Consider the following 25,431-nt stretch of genomic DNA (forward strand, 5'->3'; position numbering starts at 1 on the left):
GACGGTCCTCATTTCACATATCCGTATTGTTGCTTTTCGAACAGATCGGGGAGGGGGGAAATCGCCTTTTACTCAAATTTAAATCCATTTTATACACTGATAACCCTTTGAGGTGCCATTTTATCAATAATGACGGCTTCAATTGCCGTCCATGTAGTCGTACCACCTGATATGAAGATACACTGATAATCCGTCAATATTTTTCAATATTTGGGTGCTATGGGCCAATCAGCCTCCTTTATTTCAACATTTGCTAAGTATCTCACCCAATCAGCTTCGCCTCTGTCCATCTTTCGCCAAACTATCCAACATTTAGCCAATGAGAGAGCGCCTAGCTGCTTCCGGTTTTCCGGAGAGGACGACACTCCGCAGCTGAAATCATCAGAAAACTTGACGATGCAACATACGGTACATTTAAATACAGTTTTTGCTCCAGCTCAACGCGACGTCGAACTTGTGCGGCTGATAAGTGGTCAGTATTAATGAACTTGTAATTATTTTTTTTCGCTGTGTGTACAATGAAAACAGCTGCGACGTCAGAATTTCAGTGTTGTTATTAACAAGCTTTTCACAAACGTTGCAGCGGGTGTCGTGTATAACAGTTGTCACGTGTCACTATATAAACGTGTTGTGTTACTTAAGCAATATGCTATACAAGATCAAATGTTTAAAAAAACGATATTTTGCATTCCTTTAGAATAACCCATTAAGGCTGAGGAATGTGTGAATACGCAGCATGGTATAGTATTGATTGTGGTTATGTCACATGTCATTTGACATTTCCTACCTGAATTTACCTGCATGTCCATATTGAATGATGGTGTGACATGACAACATTTATTCCTCCAGGTGACTGAAATGCCCACTTAATTATGATATTGTTTCTTTATGTTAACATTTGGAGGAAGCCATATGCTGCAGCTACAAAACCAAATATAGCGACCGGAAAAGTCACACGGGCAAGTCGCACTGGCTCATAATAAATAAAATATAGGTATATGTCATTTTAACTTTATAATAGTTACAATTAAAACGTTTTACGGGCTTAGACCCCCCAGTGTCAACACAAGCACGCCTACTGAAGAAGCGCGCCACTTTTACCACGTGACAAGCACTGCGTCCCATCATTCATATTGATTGTTTATTGTTGGTTTTCGGCAAATTTGGGAGGCGAAACTCGCCTTGAATCATAACATCACCTTTAATCGGTTATACAGTATAATATATGGTATAATTACTGTCTGTTAGCTTATATTGGAGGACAAGTTGTCGTGGCCGAGTGGTTAAGGCGATGGACTAGAAATCCATTGGGGTCTCCCCGCGCAGGTTCGAATCCTGCCGACAACGATATTTTGTCTAAAATCTACTTCGAAATAACATTATTTCGTCTTGAATTTACTTCAAAATAACAATGTTTAAACACTTCAACTTACCTGACTGACTGAAGTTCATTTTTTTATGGGCTTCGCTGTGAAGAGTGAGTTTACCAGCGATGTCGCTTTTCCTACATCTGACCACCAGAGGGTGCTGCATGTACACTGATTGGAAGTTCAACAACAACTCAAACGTAACGTTAAAAACATTGTCACCGAAATGCACACAATAAAACTGAATTAATCGGGAAACAACCCGTCCTGCCTAACCATAACCAAAAAACAAAACCTAACCTAAAAAACACTATAAAAGTTCTAATCCACAAAAAATAGTACATTAAAGTAACGGGAATAATGTATCGGGAATGTAATGAGATACTTTTCACCTCTGAATACGTAATTATAATAATTAGGGCTGTGAAGGTAAATATAGATAATATAGATAGATAATATATATATGATAACGGTGGTTGCATGTCGTTATATTTTGTTAGTCTTCATGTTTCTCTTTATTAAAAGTGTATATACAGTATGCTGTCCAGTAGCTGAGAGTGGCTCCAAAAAATAGATTGACATGCTGTACAGTTTTAATGTAGCGTTGGCGGCGTGGCCAGTGACTTTCTATTTAATGACTGCAGATGAAGTTGGCAGAGGACCCGCCCTCTTGCGTTGCGTCATGGCGTGTGTATAAGTAGCGGAGCTGACGGGCTGAGCTCACAGCAGCAGTGACTAGCAGTCAGCAGATAAACGAGGCTTTCGTTGCCCAAAAAATTGCTTTCAGATGGGCCCCGTCGCCTAGCGTTAACCCCCTCAGCCTCGCCGACTGACTCGAATCATCAGCAGCGCCTCTGGTTCACTAAAAGGTGACAAAATATTTGTTTATTTCTTAATATACTGTATATGTACATACATATGTGCATTATGTGAGGGGGGCGGGCTAGCATGCTAACGGCGACATCGGCCCTCGTCTTCTCCTCTTCAAAATGTCTGACACAGCTAATGACGCGAGAGCTTACGTATGGTTAGAACGTGATGAAAATGTTAGGGATAAAAAACAAAAAAAAACGAACCCAAAACATTTGATTCCACACCCCATCTCGGCCTGTGCGCGCATTCACGTCTCGTGCCTTCACAACAAGGAGCACATGAACGCGCACGTTGAACATAAACATTGTTGGTACACGCTGGCGAGTGACGTCATGGCCAGTAAGTTTAACGGGAGCCAAAATAAACGAAGTGATAATAAAAATAATCAGCTTGTTGCTGTTATTATGGGATGTTGACTCTACAATGCCCCCACCCACCCCACAGGTCTCCACCAGGTCCATCAAGCAGCAGCACCATGGCAGCCATTCCAGCAGGCGGTTCTCTAGTGGCCACCACCGACTACTACCGAAGTCAGCCCCCATATCTTCTGCCTTGTATACTCATGGGAGGTCACAGGTCACATTCATATTTGACTAACCCCCCCCAATTCCCCCACAGGGCGCATCGGATCGACATCCAGCAGCAGTTCGTGTGGCAGTTCAGAGTACAGCGGCGAGGTCATTCCTCACCACCCAGGTGGTTGTCTTTGTGTTCTTATGGGGATGGGGGGGTCATCACATGGTCATTTATCAAGTGTATTGTAAATATGTCTGTCACACTGGGGGGGCGGGGCATTTTCTTTTTCTTTTTTTTTAACCTGATGGTGAATTTGTGCCCCACAGGCCTTCCCAAACAGGACTCTGGTCACTGGTGGTCCAGTTTCTTCTTTGGGAAGCAGCCAGGAATGACCCCTCTGACTGAGGAGGCACAGCAGAGGTGAGCACGCACGCAAACACACACACTCCAAGCCAGCAGGGGGCAGAGCAGCATCTCCAGTGAGGCTTGCTGTGTGTTGCAGGGTGGGTCTTCCGGGTGTGCAGACCAATGGCAGCATCACCTGCGTTGCCAAGGAGATGGTGATGCAGCGCCAGGTGAGCGAGGGCAGCGAGGCAGGAAGCCCCGCCTCCTCCTGATGCTGCTGTCACATTCCCACGGCCACGTCACACCTCGAGAAGCGTCCACAACCAACGCTAGGTGACGGGAGGACGTCCCGTTTACATTTTTTTTAGCTCCTCTTTCTTAGTAGTTGTAGGATCTTTTTGTGTCTTGTAACTTTTTTTATTGATGAAGAAAAAAAATGTAATGTGTTGTTTTTTTTGGACCTACTTGTTGTATTTGTACACTTCACACACACACACACACACACACACACACACTAATGCACTCACCTACACACTTTTTCACTTTGTCACCCTGGTTGGAAAGTAAATGCAATAAAGTCGATTGTTGCATCTTGAAGTGGACTAGTTAGTGTCACATGACTCAACTAAAACATGTTCCCACAGGAAATATGAATCATCTGTTCCAGGATCAAACCATGGATACAACCTAACCACCGTATAACAAAAGTACAACTAGAAAAGTGTCAATATTATATGAATCTGTACAAAACACATGTCTGATGGTGTACCTAATATTTAAGGCAAATGCCATGGCGACAGTCCACATGACGGTGCCTGTAGAACGTCTGTAAGTGGCGCACGACAGGTTTGATCTATCGTGATGATATCATGATATCATGACAAATTGACCTCCACGAAGAGTGGAACATCAGAGGAATGTTTCCCTGTTGACGCCACACACACACACACACACACACACAGGAAAGACAAACACGGCAGTGGAAACGTCCCCAAGAGGAAGACATGTTCACCATTTGCCACCTGCATCCTGATTGGTCGAAGAGAGCCATCATTGCATTGACGAGGTGCGTTTGCTTTGCTTCACCCGACGGCCGGCTTCGACAACCACATGGATCTTCAGACCTGCGCTTGCATCTGCGGGCCCTGATGAGTCAAGACGGCGTCAGAATGCGACGTTGCCGCTTTTCCACGGTTCTAAGACAGTGTGGAGTTCTCACCTGGGGGCGCCGCCATGCCGACCCACAGCGTGACCCGCCGCTGGTTTCGGTCAGTCTGCGATGTCGTGTCCAAGAGTCGCTCGGTGAGACGAGAGAGGACGAAGTGTCTCTGCTGCGTCCTTTCCTTACTGCTGTCAAGGTGTTTGCAGGCCAGCAGGCAGGCGGGGGCACAAACGCTGGTCATGGTGTCGTCGGATGTTGATCTGCAAGGTCAGAAGAGGGGAAGGTCAAAGGTTCTGTTTGTGTGTCAAGTGAGGTGGTTCCTATTTATGGTAACATGAACGCTGACCCTGTGTCCTGTGATCTCAGGGACTTATGACACCCAATAAGGTTGTTTTATGGGACAACACCACGCTTCTATTTGGACCTTCATGGAGATAAAAGCACACGTTAGATATTAGATGGCTTACTTCCATACTTACACAAGAAAAGTGCAGGAGAACACTAACCCTCACACAATGACGTTAACAATTCATTTCACACACACATGCTGGATGTACATACAGGACTTATATATTAGGTTATATTATATAAGACTTCATTTGTGTAGTTCAATATTACCATATTTGATTATTTGGATTTATTTCATTTTTACTTTTGCATTTGTTATCGCATCATAAAACTAAATACAATACTAAAAATTAAATATGTACTTAAAAAAAAAATCCAATTTATATTTGATTTTTCCCCGCAACCCTAAAGAGGACAAGTGGCATAGAAAATGAATGAATGAATATGATATTTGTTATTGCATCATGCCAATTTTAACAAAATTAAATAGTACAATATTTATTATTTAAAATTGTATATCTCTATATTTACATGATACTTATTTTTAAATGACTACTTTCATTTTTAAAATCAATATATATTTGTTATTAGAATTCATAATCGTTCATTCTTGTACCTTCAAACTACCAACATTTTTGATCATTACGTAATAATAATAATAATAATAATAATTATAATAATAGTTTTTCCCCTCGAGTACTTGCATGACTTTGACCAGTTGAGATCCTACTACTACTACCACTACTACTACTACTACTAAGATTATTTGCATTCACCTGGTTGGATTTTTCCAATAAAAAGGTTAAAAATATCAACAGTGGTGGCAAAAGTTTGGACGTCCATGAAGTGTGTGTGTGTGTTGTGTTGCGTGACAGGAAGAAAGCGAGTGAGCAAGACCGAGTGAGCAAGGATGTAGGTGAAAGGTCGCAACTGCCCACCGCCTTCATCCTCGCGCTGCTGTCTTTCCTCGTCCGTCACGAAGAAATGAGCTCATCGTTTAATCAAAGACGTCCGTCAAGATGGACGCGTATTAAGGAGGCAAAGAGGACATAAAGGATGCCGTTGTGCCCGAAGTTTGAATCCAGTGAAAGTATCAAAGAAGTCCCAACTTTCTCGCGCTAACACCCAACTAGCTGTCCGCCAGAAGTAAGCTAGCCTGCAAAGCTAATGTTTTTAGCGCCGTGCGCGCACTCACCTGCTGCCAATCAAGTCCACACTTTGAAGTTTAAGGACAAGTGTGTGTCCACAATGACACTCGTGTCTTTTTGGAAGGAGGGTGTGTGTGTGTGTGGGGGGGGGGGGGGGGGGGGGACGCAGCTGGGAATCAAGTAGCACACTACTTTTAGCGTCATGATATGTGTGTCAAAGGTCAACGCCTACTTCTCTCATGCATGTTATGCCAAAGAGTGGTTGCGACCATTTTAAGATGTGTGGCAAAGCCTGTTTTTTTGGGGGGGAGTGGGACCAAGTCTGCCCCAAAAAGCTGAATTAAAAAAATAATACATAATGAATTATTTAAAAATTATACAGTATATTTCATATAATTATATCATAATATCATATTATAATTATATCAAAAATACTGTTTACGAAAAAAATAATTTCAAATTCCATTTGTATATAATAATTGTACAGGGTGTCCATAAAGTCTGAAGTTAGTGTACACATATCCAAAAAACTGAATACATAATCAATTAGTTTAAAAATCATGACAATTAAATAATTAAAAAAATCATATAATAATATATTCAAATGGATGGTTAAAAAAGAGCATCTATTGTTGCCTATTTATGTTATATATATGAAATGATTTTTGCTGAGTGTGCAGACTTTAGGTACACCCTTGTAGAACATTTCAGTCCACTAAAGGTGTGACGTACCTTTAAGAACTCATCTTTGGAGGTCATACTGTGAAGGTCACAGAAAAGAAGGAGTTCTGTCAAATAAACAACACATTTGTGCTTTTTAGAACTTCAGTATTACAAAGATAGACAACAAAAAGGAGTAAAGAGTAAAAAGAAGCACCGTGTGTTGTGTGTCAGTGTTGGCTTGTTTGCACGTCTGAACTCGATGGACCACTTTGTCACTGAGCCAAGGATGCTGAATCATGACTGGCAACACACACACACACACACACAGGACATGCCTACATACACACTAACACAAATAGACATGTCAGTGGGTCAAAATGTGGGACAAGCATCAGCTTGTGTATGAGGGTGTATACATAGACATACAGTACATAGACAGTCTGTACATAGACATAGGCGTGTGTGTGCGTGTGTGTATCTGTGTTAGGAGGCCAAGTGTGCTCTCAGATAAATAAGTGTGTGAGCGCATAGTTTTAAACTTCAGCCATGAAATGTGAATAAAAACAATGCGACCTTGCACGTTTTGACTTTATTGTCGCTGTGGTGAATGAGCGCCAATTTCAGCAAAGTGCTGACAACTTCCTTTGTCATTTCCGAGTATGCATGATGCATGACGATAATGTACGTTTAAGTTAAACGTGTGTGCTTTGAATGGAGGTCAACTGTCAACGTGACCCACTTAATAGCGGGCTAGCAACCATGTTAAACACACACACAGTTACAGTATGTATACAGTAGCTATTTACAGACATGACAGCCATAGGCGTAGAGGTTAATACATACACTGGTGTGGAAAAGAGTTTGCCTCTTCCTGATTTGTTGCATGTTTGTCACACTTAAATGTTTCAGATCATCAAACAAATGGAAATATTAGTCAATGACAACACAAAATGCAGTTTTTAAATGAAACTTTTTATTATTACGGGAGAAAAAACATCCAAAGCTACATGTCCCTGTGTGAAAAAGTGATGGCCCCCTAAAGCTAATAAGTGGTTGGCCCCCCTTAGCAGCAACAACTGCAATCAAGCGTTTGTGATAACTTGCAATGAGTCTCTTCCAGCGCTGGGGAGGAATTTTACACAATTGTTGTCATTCAGTCACATTGGAGGCTTTTCCTTTTTAAGGTCATGCCACAGCATCTCAATAGGGTTCAGGTCAGGACTTGGACTAGACCACTCCAAAGTCTTCATCCATTCAGAGGTGGACTTGCTGGTGTGTTTTGGATCATTGTCCTGCTGCAGAACCCAAGTTGCTTTCAGCTTGAGGTCACCAACAGATGACCGGACATTCTCCTTCAGCACAATTCATGCTTCCATTTATCACAGCAAGTCTTCCAGGTCTTGAAGACCATCACACTACCACCACCATGTTTTACTGTTGCTATGATGTTCTTTTTACTTTTACACCAGATGTAATGGGACACACACCTTCCAAAAAGTTCAACTTTTGTCTCGTCAGACCACAGAGTATTTTCCCAAAGGTCTTGGGGATCATCAAGATGTTTTCTGGCAAAATTGAGACGAGCCTTAATGTTGTTTTTGTTCAGCAGTGGTTTTGGTCTTGGAACTCTGCCATGCAGGTTGTTTTTGCCCAGTGTCTTTCTTATGGTGGAGTCATGAACACTGACCTTAACTGAGGCAAGTTGGATGTTGTTGTGGGGCCTTTTGTGACCTCTTGGATGAGTCTTCGCTGCACTCTTGGGGTCATTTTGGTTGGCCGGCCACTCCTGGGAAGGTTCACCAGTGTTCCATGTTTTCACCATTTGTGAATAATGGCTCTCACTGTGGTTTTCTGGAGTCCCAAAGCCTTAGAAATGGCTTAATAACCTTTACCACATCGATAGATGTCAATTAATCATAGTTGTTTTAACAGGAGGGGCAATCACTTTTTCACACAGGGCCGTGTAGATTTGGATTTTTGTTCTCCCTTAATAACGAAAAGTTTAATTTAAAAAACTGCATTTTGTGTTCAGTTGTGTTGTCATTGACTAATATTTACATTTGTGTACAAATATGCAAAAAAATAAAAAGAACTCAGGAAGGGTGCAAATACTCTGTCACACCACCGTATGTTTAAAAATGATTGTTCAAGTGTACTTTGTATTGTACACTAATGCACACTTGTTGAAAAGTATTTTTGGGTTGACTCTGCCGCCCCCCTGTGGCGGTGCTGTGCTATCACTCGATCTCGTAGGTGGCTTCCAGTTCGATCTTTAGGTCTGTGAAAAACGGCCTCTCTGCGGGCTCGGCGCTCCAGCATTTCAACATCATTTGGTGGAGGAATTTTGGACAATTGGACGGAGACGGCATCCTGTAGCCTTTGACGACCAGCTCGTGGGCTTCCTTCCCGTTCATACCTGCCAAAAGGACCATGAGGTTTAAAATAAAACACGTGACTTTTTTTTTTTTTAAACTCTTAATACTTTTCCAGGAATGGCATTTGCACGTGAAAAACGAGTGACAGCGATCCATGTTTTGCTAGCTATTTGGCTGATATTACAGATATCTCCTAGACCAACAGATGTTAGCTCATTTGCCCTTAGGCATTATGGATTGGAATGGAGCAAACATCAACGGGACAGAGGACAACAAACACTACCGCTGCTTCAAAGAGGACCATAAACCGGCATATTGCCCACACGGTCAGAGTCCAGTCCTTTAAATCAGTAAAACCGTCTGTCCACTGGTCTTCCTCAAGGATCAAATTGAGGACCGTTGCTGTTCTCGCTTTACATGAATGACCTCCCATCCACATGCGTTGATGTTTCTGTGCAAATGGATGCTGATGACACGGCAATTTCCGCTCATGGTAGTAATATCTCACAGGTGCTGGAGAAGCTCACTATCTCCAAGGTTAACATCACAGCTCAGCTGCCTGCAGTTAAATACGCCTAAAACTGCAGCAATGTTCTTCAGCTGGGAAAACGTGGTCAGCTGATCCAATCTCTGTTTTATTTCTAAAATTATCCACAGGCTATCACCGCCTCCTCTTCAAAAGATTATCAACATCCGAACAGCTGGTCATAGCACAACGAGAGGCGCTGTTATTCCCTTGAGGTAAAGTGTATCCGGACAAAGAGTTTTCGCCATTCGAGATGCTACTGAGTGGGATCACGCCTGTAACCCTAAGAAATGAAAACACGTATTCAGTCCACATCCAGTTTAAGAAGCGGCTCACTGACAATCACAACTGCCAACACGAACTACAAACTGACTGGTACCGATGTTGAGGAGCTCAGTCATCCACGAGGGGCTCTGCTCCTTCACATCCAGAGGTGGCTCGGGCATCTAGTCCGGATGCCTCCCGGACGCCTCCCTGGTGAGGTGTTCCGGGCGTGCCCGGCCGGGAGAAGGCCCCGGGGCAGACCTAGGACACGCTGGAGGGATTATGTCTCACAGCTGGCCTGGGAACGCCTTGGTGTCCCTCTAGTGGAACTGGAGGAGGTGGCCGGGAAGTCTGGACTTCCCTACTGACACTGCTGTCCTCGCGACCTGGACCCGGACAAGCGGAAGAAATTGGATGGATGGATTACAATTATGAGGATTCCAATTACGATGATGACAATTACTATCGTTCAATATATTTTAAATAATTCAAAATACAGTATTTATATCGATTTAAAAATAGATGTATTAATTTGTCAACATTTTCAAGTTTTTTGTAATTGTTATTACGGCCATTACAGTGATGATGACTGTCGTTATTGTTAGATTTAAATATACAGTATTTATTTTAAACAATCTCAATCATTTTTAAATATTTTTACATTTTTCAATACAGGATTTTTATTATAATTAATTAAGCATTTTCAAGCATAAAAATGGCTAAATGAACTAAACTACAAATCCAGTATAAGCCATTAAGACCAACACAACTTGTGGATGTAGTATTCGACATTGGCCACTGGGTGTCAGTAATTGTTTGGTGAAACGAGCACCAGACTTTAGTTTATTGCAGGTTTAAAAGATCTCACCAAAGGCTAAATAATAATAATAACAACAACATAATAATAATAATAATGAGACAGGTTGCTGTTGCAGCCGTAGCCCACAACAAGCTGGACGTCACTTCCTGTCTGCCATCAATTCTGCTCGCCTACAAGGTAGGCTGTCTTACATGGCTTCTTTTCTCTGATTATACTCTATATACTATGTTGGGTAATGCGAATGCAAAGGTGACTATAGGGGTGTTGTTTCATGTCTAGAGGGCTCTAATAATGTTAAAAAGCGTATTTAGAAGACCTAGAAGGTTTTCTATGCCATAAGTACGAAAACGTGTTGGTCTCAAACCGATGAACCAATAGAACCCATTAACCTTGATGAACGAGGTATTACTGGATATGAAAACAATGTTTTTCAGACTTTATGTGAAGGCAGCTGACACGTGGAGCAGGTACAGAAGTTCCTCATACACCAAAAAAAAACAAACTGTAAACAGGACTGGGACAAAGACATGGTTCTACAGCCTTGTCTACGTCAGGATGAAGTTACCAAATAGGACCTGCCTGGATAGGGGACGCCTCCGTAGGTGACTATCTCATAGAGCAGGATGCCAAAAGACCAGACGTCCGACTTGATGGAGAAGGGTGTGTTGCTGTGGCTGATGGCCTCCGGAGCGGTCCACTTGTAGGGGATGGCCTTCTGGTAGGTGAGATAGATGGGCTCCTGCAAGAACACGGCTGGTGGCGATCACGTGACCTCGGGGGACCCAACGCAAACAAACGGATGGGTGACCCACCTTGATGACTTGGGTCAGGCCAAAGTCGGCCACCTTGCAGATGTAGTCTTCTCCTACCAAAACATTCCGGGCCGCCAAGTCTCTGTGGACCAATTCATGCTCCTCCAGGTAGGACATCCCGTCAGCCACCTGGGAAGCCATGTCCACCAGGGACATCATGTCCTGCTGTTTGCCCTCAGGAGCTGGACATTAAAGCAAAAGATGTCCATCACACTTGGGACATGTTGTCATGGAAACAAACGCCCATAGCGACAAAAGGTAGAGGGAGAAAAAACAAAGCCAGAGAATGATTTACTTCTGAGGAGGTCGAGCAGACTTCCCTTCTCCATCAGCTCGGTGACAATGTAGTACGGCGACGAGGCGGTGCAGATGGCGAACAGCGAGATGAGGTGACGATGGCGAAGACTTTTCAGGATCTGAACCTCCCGCTGGAACTCTGAGTGGTTCACCTCGGAATCTGGAGAAAGAAGAGTCGTAAGCTTTCAACGCCTACTGCACAACACAGCAGCAACAGAACCAATGTTGTTTTTACATGCAAAAGATCCATGCCGAGTTCTTAACACCTCGTGGCCGTTTTTATGGCTGAAAGCTGCTCTAAAAGTGGCATCTTTTAGTGTGCAATTGCGTCATCACCCCTTTTTGCGTTTCGTTCAAAAAAACGTCAAAAACGTGTAAATACGTCTTTGGTATCGAATGAGTTAATAGCGCCAATGAGTTGATTGTAAACAAATGTAACACGCACGACGTTTAGGGTTTCCGCTACGTGTAAGTGATTGTGGTTCAGCGCTACGACAAAATAAACGCCGCCACACCTTAGGCTCCAGCCTACCCCCGCGACCCTAATGAGGATTAGAAGCATAGAAAAAGGATGGCTGGATGAATGGATACAGTGTATATGCTATATACTGTAAATACATACAGTATATTTATGCACATATTGACCACAATCAGTTTGAAAACAATTTAAAATATCATAAAAATGTTTCACTGCGCTTTATTTTGATAAACATGCACCGGAATCTCCCGTCTGCCCTGTTGGCGCTTGCGCATGTGTGAGCAGATGGGAGACAACGAAGAATAGTGTCTAAAATGTGTAGTCAATTGACAACAGCCTGTCATATGCTAAGTCTATCTATGCCAGCGTGTGTGATCGCTCACGTTTCAACTTTCTGGCATTTTTGTTTACACATTTTGCCTGGCTCTCACTGCCTCCCTGGTGCAGCTCGCCAGCTCGTTTTTGTCCCAAGTAGCTATCACGTTCATGCTAAGTTGCTTAACAATCTTCCTCTCTTGATATCATCATAATACTTATGGCTTGTCTTGACAACACTAGCTGTGTGTCTACATTGTTCAACATAAACACAAAGTGTGTACCGCTTTAAGAAAGTGATGCTATCACATTCAGTTCCTACGTATTCTCTAAAACAGGCATCAAATTAAATTCCGTTTTGTGTGAAATAGTACAAAAAGGCAGGGAACAAAAGGAGGCTCAACATTTTAGACTCACTTGAAGTGGCGCCAGTCCACCCTCCCATGCAGCCCACCACCACAGCTTCAAAAAACCCTGACATTCACACAAAAGACATTTTAAAGCGCACACAGAGCTAGATATGTATACAGATGTTAATTTGGACAGCTAGATGTGATATCAAATCACTCAGTGTCCACGAGAAATGTACCTCTCCTTGACCCAATGGTCATTTATGGACAACTACTGTATATGGTGCAACACGGCAGCAACACTAGAACCAATGCTGTAATAGCGGCAACTGCTCAGAATTAATAACGTTGATGGGTTCATTGTAAACAAACTACAGAAAGTGCAATATGCATGACTTTCACAACATTTTAAAGCGCATGCAGAGATTTTGACCACTCATGATACTTCAAAAAGGCAGCAATTTTGTAGAGTAAATTAAAAAAAACATCAGGAGGTTGCCTACTGCCACAGCTATTACTGTAAAGGTTTTTTGACCTAATTAGAGGACTATTTGCATACCCGGCGCCTTGGCGACATTGAATAGGAGACGTCAACTCGAACATTTACGGTATTTTGCAGGAAAGTATAAGTTGTCCGCCAACCGTTCTTGATGATCTTGATGGCCACGCGAATGCGAGACTTCCAGCATCCTCGATAGACGTCAGAAAAGTAGCCGCTGCCCAACTTGTCCTCCAAGGTGAACTCCTCTTTGGGAAGCTCCCACTGGTCGTCTGGGAAGTTGATCTCTGGTGCTGTGGTTTTCTGACGTACCACACACACGATGACAAGTCGTCATCATCAGGAGGTCAAATGTCTGTCTGCGCAGAGTGTGTGAGTGTGTGTGAGTGTGTGTGTGTGTGTGTGTGTGTGTGTGTCGTACCCTCCGGCAAGGCTTTCCCAGCTTGTCCAGGTTGTTGAGGCAGTTGTTGCAGTAGTGTGCCACCAGGTGTCTCAGTGAGCTGAACTGATTGATGCGGTCCAGGTCAAATTGACCTTCTGGTGTTTGGATGATCTTAAAGTGCTTTACTCGACAGCTGGACCGCACTGTGGACACACAAAGCATCCTCACTCCGGTTTCCGTGGCAACACACAATCTTAGCAGGACCCCTGGCTAACTGCTAGCATGATGCTTCTCCAACAAATTGTGTGTTTTGGTACGATTGGGACTTGCATGACGCGGTCTTGCCTGAGAGGACGTAGCCCGGATGGTTCTCACTGGAGCGGACCAGGAACGCTCCCGGCTCGTTTTCTGGTACCATGAGGTGACTTTGGGCTTCTGAGCGGTTCATATTGCCAAAATACCACCTGGCAAAGACACATTGACACAGTAATGACATTTGACTGGGTGACATCGAACGGCGGCAGTGTTGGCAAAAAGTAACCAATGAGCATTAAAATAAAAGCTGTGCAAAAGTTCAAATTTCAAAATTGCCATGGAAAAAAAACGGAACAAAGCAGTGTTTTAACAAGATAGCGTCAAGGAAAGTAGCGACATGACAAAGCAGCAATATGCGAAAGAACATACTGACATGAAAAAGCATTATTGCAACTCAACAGTGTCGTACCTCAAGAGCACTGCAATTAAACATTGTCATAAATAAGCAGCGCTGTAACTCAAATGTTGCATGCGTACTCCAGTTTCCTCCCACATTCCAAAAACATGCAGGTTAGCATGTTAGGTTAATTGGCGACTCTCAATTGTCTATAGGCGTGAATGCGGGTGTGAATGCTTGTTTGTCTCTTTGTGCCCTGCCATTGGCTGGCAACCAGTCCAGGGTGTACCCCGCCTGTCGCCCGAAGTCAGCTGGGATAGGCTCCAGCATACCCCCGTGACCCCAGTGAGGACGAGCGGACAAGCAATTCAACAAAAAAGTATTGACTTAAAAAGAGTAAGAACGATGTGTTGCTGTAACCAAGTACGCTACGCTTATTTTTATGGTTTGTCTTTTACATTTATATTTCTTATTGCCCTACGTTGTTGGAATTCATCTATTGTTATTTGGATTTTCTGATATTGCAAGTTGCAGTAAACTTTTGCCTGTTCTGTTCATTCATTCAATATGCTCATGCAGTTACAAGTAATCCATTCATAATTCAAAGATAATTGTTTAAGGGTAAACACGACCAAAAGGTAACCCAAAAGCACAACCAGCACATGACGTTTATAGAACGCTGCTAAAAACGCTGGGGCAACCAGCAGGTATCCTAAAAACAACATCAGTCCATCTGTTGAGGGAACCAACCATGGAACACCCATCAAACGGAACAAAAACCTTCCACTGCAACCAACAGATACTCTAAACGTTTTCATAACATTTTGGAACCAAAAATGGCTAGCTGGGTAGCGATGCAACGTAGCGATGTGAAAAAGTAGAGAAAAAAGTGGACCAGATCATGTCTCTTTACGTCGTTTGATATGGTTTTGGACATATGTAGTGTTGTTCCTGTTTCAAGACTCACGGTTCCTCTTCCAGAATGTCTTCCTTCTTTTCCAGGTAGTTACCGGGCACCAGGCCGGTGTCCAGGACGCTGCCGGTCTCGTCTATCCTGTCCACCGTCCACCAGTCGTCAATGCGGCTTTGGACCCTGAACAAGTCCCCCGCCTGGAAGCTGAGCTCGTTGCGGCTCCTGCCCTGGAAGTCCCACATGGCCTTGAAGGTGCTTCCATCCTCCGCCTCTGCTGGTGACTCAGGGGGCGCTTCCGGGTTCTGTTGCTGCTGCTGTTGTTGTTTGTCTCCGTCCTCCGCTGCCTGTGGTGGAGACTTCTTGTCCCCGTGGACCTTGGACCACAGAGCAGGACAGATCCTGCGAAGACACTCAGCCATAGCGAACGCCTGAAATGCACCGAGCCGGCTCACTGCACCTGTTAGACAGGAAGCCACGAAGGAATGATGCAAGGAATCCCGGGAATGTCGCTCAGCGCCTGGAGCGTCTTCCTCGTCTATACTGCCCTCAGATGCCACGCTGCAGGATGGTAACAGTGAGCATTTCAAAATAAAAGCTGCCACGAGTGGCTCTTACAAGACAAAAATAAAACAACACTCACTGAATGATAAGAAGATTCCACTTAGGACACACACAAAGAAGACCGGCTCTCCGTGTCACCCAGGAAGTAGCCATTCAGTTGTGCAATTTCACAACAAAAGCCCCTGAAATCTTATATGTGAAACTAACCATCATCTGTTACTTTAAATCAAAATAATTCAACTGAACCAAGAACGTGAAATCAGGTCACACAACCTTTAAGTAGGAATCCAAAACATAAGTGTGACGATTACCATAGAACAGGAAACATGTAAAGAACACCCCCCCTCCAGTTTGATTGTGGCATTTCCAAATAAAAGGCCCTTCAACATTGGTGGTCCAAGCCTTTAAATCTGTAGTCTGCTCCAAACAAATAGCCAGTATATTTTGAAAACGGCCTTCTACCGTAATACTCGACATAAACGTGCAAGAACTTGTTTTGAAGGGCTAGGCTCAGCACAAAGACAACACGTTGTGTACATGCAGTACTTGGAAGTGTGTGAACAAACACTTTTGTTTTATTGTCACTCCGGTTATTGTCATGTTTATGGCTCATTTCCTCCTCGTAAAAAAAAAAAAAGCTGTCTCAAATTGCGGGCCCCACCCTCTGCCCTTCCAACCCTGTAAAAAAGATCATACTGTATATGGCCATGTTGTTGCTGTGATGCTAGCACTTTATGCAGGGCTGTGTGAGTGGTGTAAACATGGCGCCCCCTGCTGGAGGCTGCTGGAAGACAACGAAAGGTAACACTTTGTGCTAGGCTAACAGTGCTTAGCCTCGGTAGCAGGCCTGGTTGTGACAGATGTGCTCGTTAGAATGTTGTGAAAGAAACACGCTAACATGTAGATGCTACCATGTGCCTCGGGGGCTAGCGAGTACAAACATTTAAAGGGATTACGTTTGTGTCAAAAATGCTAAGGACTGATGCGCTACTTACAGTATAGCGTCGGGCAAGCTCAGCTAATGTGGCTAAACGCCTGGCACGTCATTATTGCACATAGCGCCACCTTGTGGAGCGCGGTCATACATGACATGGAGTCATTACATGTCATAAAGAGAACAAGATAATTAAAGTGTCATCAGGTTGGAAGTTGCTGACACACCTCGCTCAGGTGTTGTCCCGCCTCCTCGGTGGAAACTCCCAAAGTCAAAAAGGACTCCATGGCCTTCTTCCTGCTTTGCAGAGCGTCCTGACATCACTTCCTCATGCGGCCATCGTGTCCTCGTCTTCACACCTCAATGGTCTTGAAGTAAATGTGCGCGTAGATGGAGTCCAGCTGGCTGTGCAGCGCGTGGAAGGACGGCCTCTTGGACGGGTCGGCCTCCCAGCAGTCCTTCATGATGCGGTAGATGTTGTGAGGACATCTGGTGGGACACGCCAGGCGAGAGCCGGAAGCCAGCAGGTCCAACACCTGCTTGTTGTTTTTGCCTGAGAAAGACACAATGTTGGCACACGACAGAATGAAAAAATACACTATGACAATAAAGTCTGGAAATTACCAGGAAAAACTTGGGAATGAAGTTCAAAAAGCTCCAAAAAAGTGGTATTTGTTATAAAAATACAAATCTTATTTATCAAAGCATTGTACATGTTACATAAACATCTTTTCACAGCCATCTATGTTTACTGTGGAGGACGGGGGGGGGGGACAAAATATAACACAAATCAGGCTGTAAAAAACCCTTTATGCTCATTAACAAGCCCATTTAAAACAATCATTGAAGGATAAGCAACCCCAGAGTCATTTACGCTTACCATTCTGTGTTTGGAAGGCGACCAATCTTCGTCTCCATGTCTTAAGGCTTACAGTGAGTCCATGTTCTACAAGTTCTCTATTTCATCTCCAAATGTTTCTCCCTTCCAAAACGATTGACACATCGCTCAATTCTTCGCTATAATCACTGTAAACATTCTCCGTCTACGACGCTATGTTTGTGTCGCTGAGAGGTGTCACCCCGATGATGACAAACAATACGTAACATATTTACCCACAGTTGGCCAATCATGTCAGGGACCCTTTAATATGACAGTAAATCTAATTAATAGACAGGATATTAGAGTTATGTATTTATGTTTGACTATTCCCGGTGGTTCACTTCTTTCTACACGTGTACGACACTTAAGAATGTTAAATTATGCCCTAAAACATTTCCTGTCCACTTAGTACAGCAGTTACGATGGTCACCGTTTGACCCTGGAACAGATGATTTCTAGTTCCATTATCATCAACAGTGGTTAACTTGTGCGCCGGTATAAGAAGGCTAAAACGTGACTGACAGCATGTACAACGAGGAGAAGAGTCCCGAAATGCTGTCATCACAAAAGGAGTTATTGTAGATTGAATGTGGTCAAAAGGCGGAGCAGCTTTCATTCAGTGATTACGTAACTTATCAGCTTCAAAGTCCTGCTTGATGAGTTGCTATTTCTGGAACATTCTCAGGTGTTTTTCCAAGTCAGGATGGTGATGATGAATTGTTTTTTTGGTGCAGTGGCTCCTGCATTTATGACGCAACATTATCGCATGCATGAATCGTTCCATGCCTTATTTCAACTAATAACATACTCCACCACACGTCCGATCACATTCATGCACGCTGCACGCTACCTTCATAGGGCATTTTCCCACGTGACATCATCTCGTAGAGCAGCACGCCAAACGACCACACGTCTGACTTGACGGAGAACTTCTGGTGAATGGCGGCCTCGGGCGCCGTCCACCGCACGGGAATCTTGGTGGTGCGACTGGCCGTGTACACGCTGTCCTGGAGGACAAATCAAATGTGACTTAAAACATTTCCTGTACGTATGATGGCCGGAGTCTGACCATACATGATTTTGTTCGTCCTAAAAGGGCGTCATTGTACGTTTCCAGGTGGAAAAGGTGGGCGTGGTCACATTGCTGCTTTGGCAGGTCGTCAAGGAGACAAAGAGTGTTTTGAGAGAATAAATGATTTTCAACTGGTGACTACTGACTGACTCACTACTCATTGTGACGTCATGTAACCTGCCCTATGTCCCATCAATCATTACGCAACACTGACACCTTGTGGACAACAAAAAAAGACATGTCCTCCGATGACAGCATTCTAATGTTTACTACCGTCTTAAAAGTGCAACATTTTCACCTAACAGAACACATTTTTACTTGGAAACTAACTATAGTCCAGTGGGCCCCAACCTTTTTTTGACCCACGGACCAGCTTGTGTTCCCACAAATCTCCCGCGGACCGGGTTTGTACATTATAGCGATCTTATTTATGATGTATCGTGTAAAACTAAGACATGAATAACATCAAATTAAAAGCACAAAATGAATGGCGACCCACCATCCACCAGTTCAAGTTCCAGCCAAGTTTTTCCAGAGAGATGATGACATGGCTGTTTGACGTGCGTGGTTACACGCTAGCATGAATTCACTTGAGACAAATGTGCACATTAGCACTCAATAAGTCATTAAACTTACCTTCATGCATTCCCACATAGTATCAGCATTTACACCAAATATGAGGTGAAAGAAAAATGGTACAAATACAGTAGTAGTCTATCTGTGCGGCATGAGATAAAGTTAGCACACCCACAATGGACATGCGTCAAGTGAGACGGATGTAACAGAGAGAATCCGGCCACTTTTCAAAATAAAACATAAAAAATTAAATAATGGAAATTATTTTTTCTCTCTGTGCGGCCCGGTACCAAATGACCCACCGCCCGGGGGTTGGGGACCACTGCTATAGTACGCTGTTGAAGAATGACACTGCCACCTACTGCCTGGAACACACACTACACTCCTAACTCTTCTTTGTTGAGTCTGCGCTCACCTTAATAATACGAGCCAGTCCAAAGTCGGCCACCTTGCAGACCAGGTCGTCTCCCACCAGAATGTTGCGGGCCGCCAAGTCTCTGTGGACGATGTTCCTGTCCTCCAGGTAGGCCATGCCCTCCGCCACCTGGCTGCCCATGTAGATGAGATGCGCCGAGGTCAGCACCTGGCCTTCAGCGGCTGCACAAACAATAAAAGAGGTTGTATTGCGAAGCAGTTGTGTTAAGAACAGGTGGTGTTAAGAAGAAGCTGTGTTAAAAAGTGGCGGTGAGGTTGTGTTGAGAAGAGGTTGTGTTCAGTATGGTCGGGGCGTTGTTTGAATTTGAACGATTCTAGTACTGATTCCGATTCCTTGTTTTGATTCCGGTTCCCAACGATTCTCATTTCCGATGCTTTTTAAAGGCAGCGTCATACAAGTTTGCATGGTTAAAATGAGGGCGCTAACCAGAGGTTTTTTTTTTTTTTTTTTTTAATGACACCCTTATTTTGTCATCACAAGTAAACAGGATGTAGTGCATGTCACTCTTATTTTGAAGTCCGGAAGCGTGTTGTGTGGGTTGAGAAGGTCTCTTGACATACACGAGCACCACATGGACATGAATAAACGTCCATCCTGCAGTGGGGGCTCCCGTCCTTTACTAGCACCACACTTCCATGATGTCAGGCATCCTGAAAGCAACCAAGAATCGAAGTGTAAAAACGTGAATGATCCCGGGTGAACCGGAATGTTAAGTCCCGGTTCCCATGGAGGCTCGAGACTTGACGGCCAACCCCGCGTGTTAAGAAGAGGTGATGAGGTTGCGTTAAGAAGAAGCATACGTTTCGAGGGGTTTGTATAGTTGCATCTATTTTTTTTTTTTTTTTAACTATTCTTTCATATTTGCATTGTTCTCTTCAGAATTGAGGTTGTGTTGAGAGGAGGTTGCGTTCAGAAGCGGGAGTATTCCGAAGAGGTTGTTTTCAGAAGCGGTGGTTGTGTTGAGGGTTGTCACTCACAGGCCAGGTAGGATTTGAGGCTTCCTTTGGTCATCAGCTCGGTGACGATGTAGACGGGTTCTCCTCGTGAGCACATGGCCAGCAGCTGGATGAGTTTAGGGTGGTGGAGGCTCTTCAGTGCCTGCACCTCCTTCACAAACTCATCCTGCTTGGTGTCCTCTGAGGAAGCGTGCGCACACACACACACACACACACACCACATGGACTCAAGAACAACGTCGCATTTGAACACTTGAGACACGCGCTGTCAGCGTCAATGAACGGAGAGAAGCTGCGACAGGAAGTCAGGTGCGGAGAATGAAGTCTACCTTGTTTGAGCATCTTGATGGCCACCTTCTTGTTCGTGGCGGTCCACACAGCCTCCCACACTTCTCCAAAGTGCCCCTCCCCCAACTTCCTGTGCAGCTTGAACTCCTCCCGTGGCCTCTCCCATGGCTCCATGTCGTACAGCTCCCTCTGCACACAACACAAACACGTCAGTGTGTGTGTGTGTGTGTGTGTGTGTGTGGTCCATCGTTGGTCTTGTCATGCTGGTTGTTGTCGTCTCAGCATTGAAGATGTTGGTTGGTCATGACCAAGAAGACAAGAGAGACATTTGAGGATACGTTTATTGCTGTCAGCAGTCAAGTGATACAAACGATAACAGCGCGACATTTAGATAGAAATGAAAGACAAACCACTGAAATGTTCACATCAGACTATCATTGAATCTTAGATAGGAGGAATCAAATATGAATAACATTCAGAAAACGTATTCACACATTGTCCACATCGACGGACTTGTTTTGTGCCATCATTAAATGCGTTTACTCCCTACTGGGTAATATGTTTGCATTATGGGCGTGGCTTGCATTGTACGTCAACCAGTCAGCACCTTGATCCTGCCAAGCCCCTCTCCAAGTAGGCCATGAAATAAATAATAAAACTGGTCAGTTTGATCACATTTCACTAATGTTTTCACTAAACATTTTCATGAACACGTTTATATGTTAATACATTTTTTCAACATTTCATTTCAGCACAAAAAAATCCGTCTGAGATGCACAAGTGCGTCATTCGTACGACTACTACTACAACAACAACAACAAAAGGATGACATGAGTGACATTTGTGGGGAAAAAACAATAATCAAAGGAAATGAATACATTGGTTGAATACAATTATTCCAACAAAACAATTCCACATTCTATCGATGTATTTATTTTTCAAATGAATGGACAATCTCATAAATAACCTCACATTTTAATGTGGCACATTTACATGTGCTTCTATGGCTCATCAAAAATGCCCAGAATACTACGAATAATCATTTATAAAAGAGAATGAAATGAGTGAAGTCATGAAATGTACATGAAAGCTAAGCGCATTCACCCCGGGCACTTCAATTACTCAACTGCAGAGAGTGGCAGGCCACTATCAGAGGTAAGTGCGGGTTAGTTTCAAGGTGTGATGTGAGTTACTCAGACTGGATGACAATGAGTTCACTTCAGGGGCGTCTTACCTGCTGAGCACAGGCCTCCTCCAGCATCACACCCAGACTGCGAGTGTTCTTCTGGTAGTACGACACCAGCTCGCCCAGCGTGCTGAAGGAGATCTTGTCCGACACGAAGTAGGCGCCGATGGACGAGCGCTGGATGCGGAAGTGGAACACCTTACCCTCGCTCCGAGCTGGAAGAGGACCATGGATACGATGACTTTGGAAAATAAACAGCTAGCTGTTTGTCCTTAGCATGACGCTAGCTGCTAAATATGCCGCATCATCATGACTACAGCTATGTCTTAGCTCAGCTCTAGATTCTATAGCTAAAGAACTGCACACATACAACTATAGCTACAACTTAGCATCAACATAAAGCTAGTAACTACCGCTGCTGGTTAGGGTTAGCACGGCATGCTAACAAGTCTGAGTGTCCTGTATTTGCCCTAAAGCAACATCACGCTGGAAACACTTCTCTTGTTGCGCTAGCACTAGCGTCTGCGCTAACACGGAATGCCACGACAAGGGCGTGCGGGTCACCTGAGATGGTGTACTCGTCACTGTGACTCTCACTGATGCGCACCAGGAAGGAGCCATCTTTGTTTTGGGAGGCCAGCAGCAGCTTCTCCGCTTTGACGCGGTTGATGTTGCCATAGTACCACCTGCAACCACATGACACGCCCATTTTAGAACCAAAGAAAGTAACACACACAAACACAAACACACACAGTGACAGGTGAAGAATGTAAACATCAAACTGGTCTGCTCAGTTGAAGATAGAGGAGGTTGTTGTCGTCGCCTTAGTGATCAAAGTGGGCGTATTCTCAGGTTTCATTGAAACTAAAACAACTTTACTATCTTTTGTCAGCACATTTTAGCTGCTAGTTTTCTGCAGCGATAAACATCCCGTTTCTGTCACCGTTAAAGTGAGTCAACCGGTTCAGGTAGAAACCCAAAATAAGAGCGAGGTTAGCATAAACAAAAACTCTTATTTTGTCACCTTGACCAGCTACATGCTAGTCCTTTGTTAGCAAACAATTGTGTGTGTGTGTGTGTGTTGATTTTGAACATTTACATTCATTGGGTTTCGTTTTAATTGATATTTGAGAAGAAGTGTCGCAGAAAAAAAGTCACAATTTGTTTGATGCTTGCTCTGACAACTAGCTAGCTGCTAAACATCCCGCATCATCGGCTTATAGCTTTAAGACTTAGCCTGGAGGTAGTTGCAAAGTTAGCATCTAGCTAGCAGCTAAACATGCCTCATTATCACGACTACGACTCCGGCCACCCCTTCCAGTTCCACCAGGAAGACACCAAGGCGTTCCCGGGCCAGCTGTGTGAGGCATATTCCCTCCAGCATGTCCTAGGTCTGCCCGGGGCCTCCTCCCGGGCCAACATCTCACCAAGGAGGCATCCGGACTAGATGTCCGGTCACCTCAACTGGCTCCTCTCCATGTGAAGTTGCAACGGCTTCACTGTGAGCTCCTCCTGAATGACCGAGCTCCGAGCCCAACCACCCAACGGAGGAAACTCATTTCGGCCGCTTGTACCCGCGATCTCTTTCTTTCGGTCAAGACCTAAAGCTCATGACAACAGGTGAGGGTGGGAGCGTAGATCGGCCGTAACGGCGCCGATCCGCCTGTCGATCTCACTCCCCGACCTTCCCTTACTCGTGAGCAAGACCCCGAGATACTTGAACTCCTCCACCTGGGGCAGGACTATCAAAACACGACAGTCAAGTCTTCCACCGCGGTAAAAGTGACGTTAAATGTTCACTTATCCCTTTCATTCGTCATTCATATGTACCGTGGAACCTCGGTTTCATTTGTTTTGTGGAAGTTGTACCACATCCCCAGCAGCAGCGTAGTACTGTTACAGTGACCGCATCACTACAATTCTTCCTCGACAAAAATCCGACCTCACAAAAGGCTCGCCGGTGTATTCGCAGCATCCCTGCGCACTGTCGCTGTCACGTTTTAACCTCACGAGATCTTGGGACACCCCTAGTAAGCAAGGTTCCACTTTATTTGGGAGTTGTGTGTCACAGTGGTTCTGGCCGTGTTTCCACTACATCCAGACCCAAACAGGTGTGAGACCAGCACTTACTTGTGTTTGGCGAACTCGTCCTGCAGAACCGCCACATAGCTGGCAGGAATGAGTCCGGACTGGAGAGACCCAGTCACCTTCTTGGCAAGCACGTAGTCGCCCCGCTGCTCCAGAACCGACAGCTTGTCGCCCTCCCGAACCGTCAGCTCGTCGTCACTGCGGGCCTCGAAGTCGAATAGCGCGGCGTACAGCTGGACCGGCCTCTTTTTGGGCGACGGGACGCGGATGTCGCCCGACACCGTCCGGATCTCAGCGCCATGCGCGGCCCGGTTGGCAATCACATGGTCGGGGAGGTTCGGGTAATGGACATCGGGCCAGATGCAGTCCCAAAGGCGCCTCAAGCACGGCATGCAGGAGCGGCAGCAGCCCTCCATGCCGGATCAATTCCTTCCTCCGTCCGCCGGCAGCACAGGAGGAGCCGCCCCGCCGTGCTCCTCTCCTCTAAGGCCGGAGAGCATTGTTCCGGCCCGGCAGCGGGCTCCTGATCAACCGGACCGACCGGTTCTTGGCTTCCTGCTGGGATCATGGAAGCTGCGGGCACGGCGGCCTGGGGAATGCGGAAGTGAGGGACATCTAGGTAGAGGCTTCTACAGTCCCCGTTAAAGACCTGGTCCTGGCTCTAGTCCGGTCTGGCTCTAGTCCGGTTCTGGCTCTAGTCCCGGTTCTAATCGTGTTAAGAAATCAGACAAGAACGAGCGCGGCAAGGACGAGGTGCACGAGCGTCTGTTTCCATGTCACCTGACGTGCTCGCATAAAATGTGTGTGTGGGGGGGGGGGGAGACTAAGCGTGACGTCATATCCAGCACGTGCTGCAAAGGTTACTCGGTTTTGTCCACCAGGGGCGCTAGTGTGCTGCACTACGCTACCTGGACGCCAACACTGACTCATGTTAGTCACTTTTAAAAGGTATTATTGACATCCATGTTTATGATGGCGTACCGTAGCACACATTTTGAGCATCTGATTTATCCACAAAAGTCAACATTCTCTATATATGTTTTTTAAATATATTGTTTTAAAAGATAGTTCTAATGTACTGTAGAAGATTAAGGTTTTTTAAGTCAGAATATTTAATTGCATTTTTTTTACAGAAAAAATTACAATAAAAATTGTGCTTTTTGTTTGTTTTTTTTTTACAAAAAATGTGTGCAATATTACAAGAATATTTTTTTTTCATTCACAATATTATGACTGTATTTTAGAAAAAAGTGTTGTCAAAGAAAGGTCCTAATAGAACCACATTCATGGAGAAATGTATATATTTTTAATAAAACAATGTAATATTAACAGAATAAAATTGTGCTTTT

The 25,431-nt window shown here is 44.5% G+C and overlaps 2 protein-coding genes and 1 non-coding gene across 14 annotated transcripts; 2 read left to right on the top strand and 1 right to left on the bottom strand.

Moving 5' to 3' along the window:
* The first annotated feature begins 331 nt into the window (after window positions 1-331).
* On the top strand, window positions 332-3,698 carry ppdpfb (pancreatic progenitor cell differentiation and proliferation factor b). 2 transcript variants are annotated; one of them, XM_054781245.1, is made up of 5 exons: window positions 332-472; window positions 2,685-2,770; window positions 2,859-2,936; window positions 3,083-3,176; window positions 3,259-3,698. In XM_054781245.1, the coding sequence occupies exons 2-5, from the start codon at window positions 2,716-2,718 to the stop codon at window positions 3,371-3,373; spliced, it is 342 nt and encodes a 113-aa protein (XP_054637220.1). In that variant the 5' UTR covers window positions 332-472; window positions 2,685-2,715; the 3' UTR covers window positions 3,374-3,698. The 2 variants fall into 2 exon arrangements, with proteins under 2 accessions (XP_054637220.1, XP_054637211.1); XM_054781236.1 differs by lacking the exon at window positions 332-472 and adding an exon at window positions 2,070-2,236.
* On the top strand, window positions 1,266-1,347 carry trnas-aga (transfer RNA serine (anticodon AGA)). Its single transcript has one exon. It is a non-coding gene; the product is annotated as a tRNA-Ser (tRNA).
* Window positions 1,434-24,862, bottom strand: LOC129184812 (tyrosine-protein kinase Srms-like). Of its 11 annotated transcripts, none has more exons than XR_008571968.1 (14): window positions 15,746-16,956; window positions 15,160-15,663; window positions 13,886-14,004; window positions 13,580-13,743; window positions 13,302-13,461; window positions 12,727-12,783; window positions 11,515-11,676; window positions 11,220-11,401; window positions 10,987-11,146; window positions 6,637-8,838; window positions 6,492-6,519; window positions 4,610-4,687; window positions 4,321-4,523; window positions 1,434-4,246 (listed from the first exon to the last, which is right to left on the bottom strand). XR_008571968.1 is itself a non-coding variant. In XM_054781214.1 (8 exons), exons 1-8 carry the CDS (start codon window positions 23,376-23,378, stop codon window positions 16,954-16,956), a joined length of 1,236 nt encoding a protein of 411 aa, XP_054637189.1. In that variant the 5' UTR covers window positions 23,379-23,426; the 3' UTR covers window positions 15,699-16,953. The 11 variants fall into 11 exon arrangements, 4 of the variants coding, with proteins under 4 accessions (XP_054637189.1, XP_054637198.1, XP_054637162.1 ...); XR_008571967.1 differs by having other exon boundaries at window positions 6,492-6,547; XR_008571975.1 differs by lacking the exon at window positions 12,727-12,783 and having other exon boundaries at window positions 6,492-6,547.
* Between the last annotated feature and the right edge of the window lie 569 nt (window positions 24,863-25,431).

The sequence above is a fragment of the Dunckerocampus dactyliophorus genome, chromosome 1 (genome assembly GCF_027744805.1).
Source record: "Dunckerocampus dactyliophorus isolate RoL2022-P2 chromosome 1, RoL_Ddac_1.1, whole genome shotgun sequence".
In the NCBI taxonomy this organism is placed as follows: Eukaryota; Metazoa; Chordata; class Actinopteri; order Syngnathiformes; family Syngnathidae; genus Dunckerocampus; species Dunckerocampus dactyliophorus.